Consider the following 11391-nt stretch of genomic DNA (forward strand, 5'->3'; position numbering starts at 1 on the left):
CCCAGCGTGTAGGTAATTCTCGTGAGATCAAATCATCTTTGAGGCGCATGGACAACCCATTATAGAAGGCAGCATGATAACTGTCGTTGTTCCAGTTGGTCTCGGCAACCAGTGTGCGGAATTCAATAGCATACTCAGGTACCGAACGTGTTCCTTGACGAATCTGGAACAGGCGGGAGGAAGCCGACGCTGCCCGGCCGGGAGCGTCGAATACGGTGCGCAGATCACGGATAAAGGCCTTGGAGTCGTCAATCAGGGGATCCTCTGTCTCCCTCAACGGGGATGCCCATTCCAAGGCTTTACCAGTCAGGCGGGTGATGATGTATCCCACCTTGGCACGTTCAGACACATATTGATGAGGAAGCAGAGTGAACTGGATCTCACATTGATTGATGAACCCCCTACAAGCCTCAGAATCACCACTGAAGAGCGGCGGTGCTGGAATGCGAGGTTCGGAGACATGAAGCGGTGCTACTGGAATCGTGGCCGAAGCAGTGGCAGGAACCTGAACAGCAGGAGAGAGAGAGCAGACAATTTTTCCAGAATGGCCTCAAGGGCTTGGCCAAAATGCGTCTGCCTAGCCTCATAGGCCTCCATGCGTGAGGCAATCCCACGAAAAGCTCTTCCGAAATCTGGTTGAGCCGAGGCCTCCTCAGATGGGTACCTGGCCCAATTATAATGTAAGGGCCCGAGGGCTCAGTAGAAGTACGGACCAAGGAGGAGGCAGGTAGTCACCGAGTTCGTAGTACAGAAGGATCAGGCAAGAGAGTAGTCGTGGTTCAGGCAAAGGTTCAATCCAGGCAGCAAAGGGTCAATCCGAATAACAGGCAAGGTAGGTACACAGGTAATCAGGCAACAATAACACACCCAGGAATTCACGAAGATAAACCTATAATTGGGCAATGTCTGTAATGTCCAGAGGGCTTTATATAGGCCAGGTTTGGCGCCAAGGTTTGGACGCAATGGCGTCATGACGCTGACGCCGGCGCCCATTCTGACGCCAGCGACCATTCCGACGCCGGCGACCAATCGGCAAGCGGGAAGACGCAGGCGTCATAGAGCTGCGACCAGCAGGATCCACATGGTGGGGCCGGGAGTCGCCATCTTGGACGCCGTCGCCATCTTGGGAAGAAAACTCTGTTTCCATTACAGCTGGGAGCTAAACAACTGGATACTAATGTGTTGTCCTTGTCTTAGGGGATTTTCAAACCTGTCCCAACACGCAACTTTTTCAGCCACATGTAGACGAGGCAGCCCATTACAAGGTCCCCATACTGGGCCAATATTCTGCCAACTTGGCCTGAATGGGTCAAATCAGCAGCTGATATTGGCAGTATATGGCCAGCCACCTTAAGATGACTACACATTTACCAGGTGACAAAACAGCAGAAATAAAATTAGGCAGAATCATTTTGGTGTACAGCTCCAGCACACTGTTCTCTTTATAAAAGCACCATCCTCCCCAGTGCTGTACCTTCCCACTAGAACTACTGTTTTGCTAAGTCTCTGTGTTATGCTTGTGATCCTGCAGGTTATCTAAGGAGGAGAAGGCATTTATATGGGAAAAACGTTACTATTGCCTCGAGTACAGAAACAGCCTTCCGAAAATCTTGGCTAGTGCACCAAATTGGGACGTAGCCTATTTAAGTGACATCTACAGCCTGATCCATGCATGGCCACCTATGACTGCAGTCAGTGCCCTGGAGCTGCTGGATTCAAGGTGAGATACAGATTGGGAGCCTTAAGCCTAACAATACTTTTCTGGAGATTCCTTCTTGCTAGGGAGATTGAAGCTTATAATATCTGTAAGTTCCCTTTTCCTGGGCTTTAATCACTCAGAGCAAAAGATCTTTATTTCACCGTTGCAATGGTAAATCACAAATCTAATTAGGTTTCCTTAATTGGAAAGTAATCGTTCAATTTTATTTTTCTTTCAAATGTTTAAGTAAAAGGTACTTTGTTGTGTACGTGTCAGTTATGTACCACAGTCACTTGGATTCCTTGTACTTTAGGTTCTCTGACCAGGAAGTTCGCACAGTGGCAGTAAAATGGGTGGAAGAGGGTTTGAGCGATGATGAGTTGGTGGATTTCCTCCCGCAGTTTGTACAGGTGAGAACCATGTTTCCAGCCTTTGTGTTACTTTATTCATTCTGTGTGTCCTTCAATCCCCATTCACACAAGCAACAGAATATTCTACATTGTGCCCCTTTCCTGTGTTTCAGGCCATAAAATATGAACTTTATTTGGATAATTCCTTAGTGAGATTCCTGTTAACTCGATCCTTGGGGAATATTCGTATCACCCATTACTTCTACTGGTAAGTAAGCTGATGCACCTTTCTTTGTTTTGTTATTGTAATAGTGGGAGAAAATTATACTGATCCTGATACTAAATCAACTTTAACTGTTGCAGGCTACTGAAAGACTCGCTGAATGATCCCTATTTCGGCATTAGATACGAGCGCATTCTTGGAGCCCTCCTGTCAGTGTGTGGGAAGGGTCTGAGAGAGGAGCTGGAGAAGCAGACCCGACTGACACAGCTTCTTGGCGTTGTAGCAGAAAAAGTACGGCAAGCCAATGGCTCTGCCAGACAGGTACCACTGTTCTCTATTTGTGTCCTGCTCTTATTTAGTTTTAGTCTTATTTGGTTTATTTGTAGTGTTAGTGCTTTTTTCCTCTGTTACTTTGGAACACAAAGTACACTAAATATCATGGCTACACTATGTGCATTCCCAGGTACAACAAAGTGCTCGCCCCAATTTGCTGTAGGGCTTATGGCCCAGTCATCTGACTTCTGAATTCTGTTCCAGGTTGTTCTTCAGGAAGGAATGGAGCGAGCCCAACTCCTGTTCAGTAAAACCAAGTGTCGCCTGCCTCTGAGCCCCAGCCTTGTAGCCAAAGAACTGAACATTAAGGTTGGCTAATACTTAAAATAGTTTATATGATATATTTTGTATGAGGCCCTTATTCTCTATTGGACAGTTGAGCCCTGTTTAAATATAAGATGTAAGGAAGCAGTAGGATTTTGCAGTTTGTGCTATTCCTGTGTAACCCTGTTATTTATTCTCTGCAGGCTTGCTCTTTCTTCAGCTCTAATGCCGTTCCTCTTAAAGTGACAATGATCAATGTGGATCCTTTAGGGGAGGAGCTTAACTCCATGTTCAAGGTAAATAAAGCCCTCTAACACCTCCCTTGTTGCAGTGGAGTTCCCAGTGTGGGCATTCAGTTATACAGCACCAGAACTATAAGAGGTTTTAAGAGGAAGTAAGGCCTTTAACCCCTTACTGGTCCCGGAAATGGCTCCTTGAGCATGCGGGTTCTGAGCCCTACAACCATAGTAAGTAAAGGAGAGTCCAGCCCTTTAGCCCCTTGGTGGGTATTCGTTATAGGAATGGACCTCCACCTGGCCTAGCTAACTACTGAGCAGTTGGGCACAATATTACCCTAGTATAGAGGTGCTGCTCTTCTCACAGGTTAAACACTTTTATCATGGTTTTTGTTTTTTCCCTTAGGTGGGAGAAGATCTGCGACAGGACATGTTGGCTCTGCAGATGATTAAGATTATGGACAAACTCTGGCTGCAGGAAGGCCTGGACTTGCGAATGGTCCTGTTTAAATGCTTGTCCACAGGCAGAGACAGGGGTAGGACTTAGAATCAGGGGGTGACTTGAAATCCTCAAAACTTTGCAAAAATAAATTCTTTGGCCACTAATCTTGTATAGCACCTCCGCCTGAGGATGCATGTATAATCCAAAAGTAGAGTGTACAAGATAGAGGCGAAGGCCGAAATGAACTGCTCAAAAAGTGTTTATTTAGCGCACAACAAGTATAGGGTAGGACTTATGGATACGTTCCCTTTCCACGTATTGTTGCCTGATAATTCGTAACACGATTTCACAGTAATTCAGGTCTGTTTGGTCTTTTGTACTGATTTTTTTTTCTGGTTCTTAAGGTATGGTGGAGCTGGTTCTCTCCTCTGATACCCTGAGAAAGATTCAGGTGGAGAACGGGGTGACTGGCTCCTTCAAGGATAAGCCTCTGGCGGAATGGCTCAGGAAGTACAACCCATCTGAAGAAGACTATGCAAAGGTTGGTTGCACGTCATGTCATTGTGTGATGGACTGATTGGGTAAACACTTTTGCCTTGATCACAATTGGTGGTTTCCTCCTGGTCTTGTGGCTCAGCCCTCAAGGGTTAAAGTTTGTTTGTGTCTTTAATGTGTCCGGCGGCTCAGTGATCAAGGAGCATCTGAACTATTACAATTTGGTACGATAAGTTGGTCAATTTCTCATTGGATCTATGGGGGTATAAGTTCAAGTATATGAGTGCAACTATCGTATCAGCTGCCTTTAAAGGAGACATTTTGTGTAAAAAATAAGAATGTACCAGTGCATTATACTCGTTTAGATAAAGAAGAATTGTGCTTTAAAAAGTAGTGTAGTAGTAGGCTGATTTATTGAATATTTTTGCAAAAACCCTACTAGGCCCTCCCTTCCACTTCCTACTCCCTGAATTCCCAGGCTGAGAAGGGGAGCTGGCGGCTCTCAGCTCACTGCACTGTAGGACAAGAACCAATCAGCAGCTAGCAGGACCTGATAGGGAACTGAAGCCTGTATTTGCTTGTTTGACTGCAGGGCTGTGATTGGCTGCCCCCCCCTCCTACTGTGCTTCTGGCAGGGACCGTTAGGACACACCCACTCCTCATTTGAAACACAGACAGGGACCAGTAAACATCTATAGGGGCTATTTTTAAAGATAGTGTTAATTTTTAGCACCCTGTAAAAGCAACACCATATATTACTTATAATTGCCTACAAAATCAGGGTTTTTTCATTTATCCTATATGTCTCCTTTAATAAAACTCAGGGATTCTGCTCAGCAGGGACAAATATAACAAATGTATCAACTAAATGTATCAATTTAAAACCATTAAAGAGTCGGGGGGACCCCCCCCCTTTCCCAGAGCTGCTTCAGAAAGTAAAAAATGAAACTTTACACTTCAATATTAGAAAAATGGTCACAAATAGAAAGTAGCTTGCCCTGAGGAAGTGACCATTGTGGTTACGAAACGCGTTGGCAGTTTTGTAGACATTGAAAATGTAGCACGTTATGAACTTTGATCTGATGAAATAAAGAAATGACGTTTTAAAGAAATCTTTTGTGAGATTGCAGTGGATTCCGGGTAATGAGTACAGATTACAAATAGAAAGTAGTTGGGAAAAGTCTTTATTTCTGGGGAACTGAAACAAGTGTTTGAAGGTGAACGTTTAAGAAAAATAAAAATGGGCAGAAATTGAAGAAAATAAGTGCAATTTATTTTAGTAATGTATACATTGTTTTGGGGATAAACTGTACATTATGCACATGACCATAAATTTGCTTCCCCTTTAACACATCTTGAAAATGCAAAGATAAGATTTGACAGAATTGTTTTCTGCCTTCAAAGGCCTCTGAAAATTTCATATACTCCTGTGCCGGATGCTGCGTGGCTACGTACGTGCTTGGAATCTGTGACCGACATAATGACAATATAATGCTGAGGACCACCGGCCACATGTTTCATATTGACTTTGGCAAGTTTCTAGGACATGCTCAGATGTTTGGCAGCTTTAAAAGGTAATTATAATCGATTCAATAAATCATCTGCTGTGACTAATTGGACTGTTTCTCTGTGAATCCCTATTTTGGCACTGTTATATGGTATATCTCTGTACAGGTTATGAGCAAACTTTGGGGACTGCTAAATTGTGCTTGTTCAAAGTCTTCCTAAAATCAATTTGCCTTTGTGTCCTTACCAGAGACCGTGCCCCATTTGTGCTGACTTCAGACATGGCCTATGTTATTAACGGGGGAGAGAAACCTACTCGACGCTTCCAGCTGTTTGTGGATCTTTGCTGCCAAGCCTACAACCTGCTCCGGAAACACACCAGCCTTTTCCTAAACCTTTTGTCTCTGGTAAATATAGTTTCTAACCGGACTCTCTATGTAGGCAACAAATAACAGGATCCAGAATAGACTTCACTGTGCTGTTCCCCCTTCTTACAAAATGTTCCTAATAATGTAAACACGCAGGACCCCTGTACAGTCCTTGCCATTGTTTGCTTTTCCTTGCTTGAGTTGGTCCCATTTCATCCCAGGACTGGGTGACATTTTTATTTCTTAAAGATGCTGCCCTCTGGCTTGCCAGAGCTCACCGGGATACAGGATCTGAAATACGTTCATGACGCCCTCCAGCCACAAGCAACGGACACAGAAGCCACCATCTTCTTCACCAGGTACATAGCCAATCAGTGAGCTCATTCATGTCTTCCAATCAAAAACCTGCCTGTAATTATTAACCATTCTGACTGTGGATTTTATTTGTGTTTAGGTTAATAGAGTCGAGTCTGGGGAGTGTCGCCACGAAGTTCAACTTCTTTATCCACAACTTGGCTCAGCGATTTGCTGGGCTGCCTTCCAATGACGAGGCCATTCTGTCCTTCTCTCCAAAAACCTACACCCTGAAACAAGACGGCCGCATCAAGGAAGCCACAATCTTTACCTATCACAAGAGATACAACCCTGATAAGTACTATGTAGGTCTCTGCTTCTCAACAACAGGGAAAGGCTGAGGCCTTTTCTTATAGCAACTGTGGCTTTGGGTAGAATATTGCAAGCTCTTGCCTACTGTGTGTTATAGATGACGTCATTACCTCAGAAAGCTTTTATATGTGTTTTAGTGACCATTTATTTGTGCAGATCTACGTGGTGCGAGTGGTGAGAGAGGGGCAGGATAATTCTGCGTTCATTTTCCGCACATTTGATGAGTTCCAGGAATTGCACAACAAACTCAGCATCCTCTTCCCTCTCTGGAAGCTTCCTGGGTGAGCTCCTGCTGATGGTGTTTCCTTTTAGTGAGGCCTTAGCCAAGTGATAGTGTGTCCAGCCGGATGTATAGTTGTCTTGTTGTAGTTTACCTCTTGGCACAACAGCCGTACTCTACACACTGCCAATTTGCAATGTCAAATGATTCAGATTTGAACCTCTGCCGACTCTTGTTCGTTCCAGATTCCCAAGCAAAGTGGTTCTCGGTAGGACCCACATAAAGGAGGTGGCAGCCAAAAGAAAAGTGGAGTTGAACAGCTACATTCAGAGCCTAATGGGAAGCTCCCCAGAAGTAGCAGAGGTAATGCCCTTCTGTAACCCCCATCTCCTGCCTCTACTTGCATGACGCCACCCCCATGCGTCACATCTAATCAAGGGCTCTACGGATTTTTGTTCACTGCTTTATAAGTTACCGTAAATAATAATTGTATCCTATAGATACCAAGAGTAAGTAGGGACAGTAACAGGGTATAGTAGGGCAACATGACAACTGACCTGCAGACCATTCCAGATACTGACACCAGAAATTAAACTCTTTTTTTTACACCTATCATAATATTGTCTGGTGCCCCATGTTTCTGTATGAGGGAACTGACATATTTGTGCAGCAGGTTAACATTAGAAACTTTAACTGACAGGCTGAGATGGGACAGTCAGGTTGGCAAAACAGTCAGGTTTAAAAACTTCAACTTACAATAACTTACAAAAACAAACCTCTCAGCAAAAACCGATAAACATAACCTATAGGTAACATTTAATTTACATTCATATTTTAAAATGTCCTTTTTTAGTGTCAGTATCACTTTATGTTCAGCTGCAGCAAGTTGGAGAGTCTTCAGGTGGCATCCAGCGTACATGTTTGTCCCAGCAACTAGACTCTTCTGTATCACTAACCTGACACCTCCTTCCTGCAGTGTGACCTGGTTTATACGTTCTTCCACCCACTTTTGAGAGACGATAAATCAGAGGGATGTGATGCAATTGTCATGCCACTTGGTGGGTTTGAATTTATATTTAATCTTTTCCCTAAAATATTCTCATTGCTTCATGCTTAGAAAACATTTGATTTTCCAAATTTTGCTGGCACTTTGACCCTCACTAGCTCTACCATTACTATTAAGTTGTTGAGTGTTGTAGTTTATTAGCTACCCTAAATACTTACCAGTCTTAACCTACTGAGTACTTTGGCACTTCCTCTCCACTCAAGTCTGTCGGTAGAGTCTCCTGTGCCCCCCACTGATGGTGGCCTTTGGTTTGTTACAGATGAACCTCCACTGAGCCCAACGTCTGGAAGGATCGAAGGAGAAATAAAGCTGTCAATCTCCTACAGGAACGGCACCTTGTTCATCATGGTGATGCACATAAAGAATTTGGTAAAAGACTTAAACCTTTTCCTTAACCTAAAGGCCTGTATAGTAACCCAGGAGTTGTGTGTGTAATTCCCTTTATTCTTATGGACGTGACATTAAATAATGCAATGCAGAGGATCTATAGAACATGCCCAACTCTTTGGTATCTAAATAAATTACAGAGTTGAATATTCCTCCCGGGGAGGGGAAGTATTTCTGTACACAAATTGAAAGGTGGGGTATATATTTCTTTTGAAGGTTCTGATTCAGTTCAGCAAATCTTGGTGCATCCCTAATAACCACATTGGTTCACAGTAGAAATGACCCAGTATTCAGGTATCCGTGCTTTTCTTACAGGTCACTGAGGATAACGCTGACCCAAATCCATATGTTAAAACGTACCTTCTCCCTGACCCTCACAAGACATCAAAACGTAAAACCAAAGTCTCCAGGAAAACTTGCAACCCAACGTTTAACGAAATGGTAGGTACGGTTGGCCAGTACCATAAGCTGTACATCCCCCTCGCCTTTATTGGGGAAATGAAATAAAGGTCCATATTTCTCTTTGCAGCTGGTGTATTCTGGGTACAACAAGGAAACACTGAGGCAGAGGGAGCTGCAGCTGAGCGTCTTGAGCGCAGAGTCTTTACGGGAGAACTTTTTCCTCGGGGGAGTAACTTTACCTTTGAAGGATTTCAACCTGAACCAGGAGACTATTAAATGGTACAAGCTTACTGAAGTGCCGTACTTATGAAATTTTTTGCAACTCTTGAAACCAAGAACTTTTGGACCAACACCTGTGAAATCGACTGCTGTTCTTCTTGCATCGCACACTCTAGATTTTATCCATATTAGAAGGCTTTTTTTTTTTTATCGTCCGGGAGAATTTGTTCTGGAATTTCACAAACAGTTGGGGGGGGGGGTTGTTCCTTTCTAGAGATTTCCTCTATCTCCTGTTCATGACAGGAACCACTGGTTGAGAATGTTATTCCATTACTTTCTATAAACCACGTCATTTGCTTGAGCAAGCCAGTTTCCCTACTGCACAATGGTAACCACTATCCATCTGCTGATCCACAACTGGAAGCCTCCACATTTCTACCCAGAATCCCTCATATCTGACTTAGCATGGTGCTGCCTTATACATCCGCCCCTGTGTCCCAGGTGTGGCGTCTGTCCTCCAGACCATTCTACCCACATGTAAAGCCAAGGCAAAGCTGACCACTCTCTGGTGCTACTCTCCTTGCACTTTCCAAAAGCACAATTGTGTCCTGCTCCATTCCCTGCACTGTGTATCTTCTGTACACAAGTCCTGAGAAGCGGCCACAGTTTTGGGCATGTGCTTTATTCGATTAGAGAACAGACAATCTCCGTGCTTGATCGCTTAGCAATAATAACTGGTTTCCATCTGTGTAAAGAAGCACTTCCAAGCCTTACAGTGCCTGCCTTGTATCTGCCCCACATACAGGGGCTCTTTTTGTAAAGAGCAAAAGAATCTTCCTTTCTATTTAAAACTAGGGGCTGCTACGACTTGCACCCACGACTTATGTCCACGTATGAAGGTAAGCGAGATTTAGCTGTGTGTTTAGACCCGCTGTAAGTCCCACTTGTTACTCATAAGCAATTGTTTGTAGATGTTTGTTGTTTACTCGCTTACGTACCTTTAATAAAGAAGCTATTTTATTAACCGGGTCGCCGCTAAACCCGTAGAAGAGACTCTGGTGTCTTTGCAAAAATTTTTTCTTTAAACCAAAGTTTTAGAACAAAGTCTTTCCATCTACAGAGAGAGAGAGAGAATTCTATTTTCTCTAGGTCTGCTTGGGGGACACAGGGACAGTGGGGTATAGCTGGAACCACTAGGAGGCAGGACACAATAAAAAATAGAAACTTGACCCCTCCTCCTCCTGCTATACCCCTCCTCTGTAGGCAGAGACACTCAGTTTTGTTGTGTCCTCAGGAGGTTAGGACCGTCTTCTGCATTCAGGAGTATTTTACTATTTATTTTGCTCTTTTATTTTTATTTCATTACAATTCCTTCACAAAGGTCTCCTCTGCTGACCTTCCACAACGACAGGGCAGTACTTCATACTTCTCCCTCTTTTCTTCCCAAGGTGGTTTCTACTTTCCACCTCAACCAGGAAATTACGATTCCTACCTTCTGCCCATCCCTTTCCAATGCGAAGGAAGCAGCACTGCACACCTTCGATCCCGTTAGGGCCCTCAAGTTTTACCTGCACCGGGTCGAGGACATCCGTCTATCGGACTCCTTGTTCGTCCTTCCCTCAGGCCCTCAGAGGCACACCAGCTACTTAGACCACCATATTCCGATGGATAAAACAGGCCATCCAGAGATCCTATTCATCACAGGGTCAGGTTCCCCCAGATCAATCAGGGCACATTCCACCAAAGGGCTTTTCGAAACCAAGCCTCAGCGGAACAAGGCTACTTTTGCCAAATTTTACCAGTTTGGCACCTTGTGGCATCTGACACCCGCTACGGCAGGAAGGTACTTCAGGCTGCAGTGACTGGTTCCACGTAGGCCTCTACTTCCCGCCCTATATTCAGGGGACAGCTTTGGTACATCCTCACTGTCCCTGTGTCCCCCAAGCAGACCTAGAGAAAAGGAGATTTTGTGTACTCACCGTTAAATCTCTTTCTCTTCAGTCGCTTGGGGGACACAGGGCTTCCCTCCCTGGATAGAGGCCTTCTCTTGGCTTCAGACTTGGTTGACTCTGTTCTTGTAATTAGTTATCAGATTTTCTGTTGATTATTAATAACCTCCTGTTTCTCCTTTGGTACGAACTGAGTGTCTCTGCCTACAGAGGAGGGGTATAGCAGGAGGAGGAGGGGTCAAGTTTCTATTTTTTTATTGTGTCCTGCCTCCTAGTGGTTCCAGCTATACCCCACTGTCCCTGTGTCCCCCAAGCGACTGAAGAGAGAGAGATTTAACGGTGAGTACACAAAATCTCCTTTTACTGCATGTAGAATACATACCTGTGACTTCTCCTTGGCCGGCCCTGTATTGTGACTACTATTCTCATATCAGCCCTGGCGGTACCTACAATTGACAAGACGATCCCGATCTGTAACACCCAATAAAACTGAATTCTAGGGTTTTAACATGTAAATCACCTCTGTGTATTTAAATTTTATAATGTATTTATTATTTTAGTAAATT

General features: G+C 44.2%; 1 protein-coding gene across 3 annotated transcripts in view; it reads left to right on the forward strand.

Annotated features, from left to right (window-relative positions):
* pik3c2a.S (phosphatidylinositol-4-phosphate 3-kinase catalytic subunit type 2 alpha S homeolog) overlaps positions 1-9929 on the forward strand; it is a 51643-nt gene extending 41714 nt beyond the window's left edge. For all 3 annotated transcript variants that reach the window (XM_018260366.2, XM_018260365.2, XM_018260367.2), the window contains 18 exons: positions 1532-1720; positions 2013-2109; positions 2223-2317; positions 2413-2593; positions 2810-2914; positions 3073-3165; positions 3512-3641; positions 3952-4088; positions 5447-5616; positions 5799-5955; positions 6166-6275; positions 6371-6575; positions 6739-6863; positions 7048-7165; positions 7779-7860; positions 8128-8237; positions 8571-8696; positions 8785-9929. In XM_018260366.2, coding sequence (XP_018115855.1) covers positions 1532-1720; positions 2013-2109; positions 2223-2317; positions 2413-2593; positions 2810-2914; positions 3073-3165; positions 3512-3641; positions 3952-4088; positions 5447-5616; positions 5799-5955; positions 6166-6275; positions 6371-6575; positions 6739-6863; positions 7048-7165; positions 7779-7860; positions 8128-8237; positions 8571-8696; positions 8785-8967 — 2413 coding nt within the window. In that variant the 3' untranslated portion in view covers positions 8968-9929. The remainder of the gene's footprint in view (positions 1-1531; positions 1721-2012; positions 2110-2222; positions 2318-2412; positions 2594-2809; positions 2915-3072; positions 3166-3511; positions 3642-3951; positions 4089-5446; positions 5617-5798; positions 5956-6165; positions 6276-6370; positions 6576-6738; positions 6864-7047; positions 7166-7778; positions 7861-8127; positions 8238-8570; positions 8697-8784) is intronic.
* Positions 9930-11391: the final 1462 nt, after the last annotated feature.

This window comes from Xenopus laevis, chromosome 4S (genome assembly GCF_017654675.1).
Source record: "Xenopus laevis strain J_2021 chromosome 4S, Xenopus_laevis_v10.1, whole genome shotgun sequence".
Lineage (NCBI taxonomy): Eukaryota > Metazoa > Chordata > Amphibia > Anura > Pipidae > Xenopus > Xenopus laevis.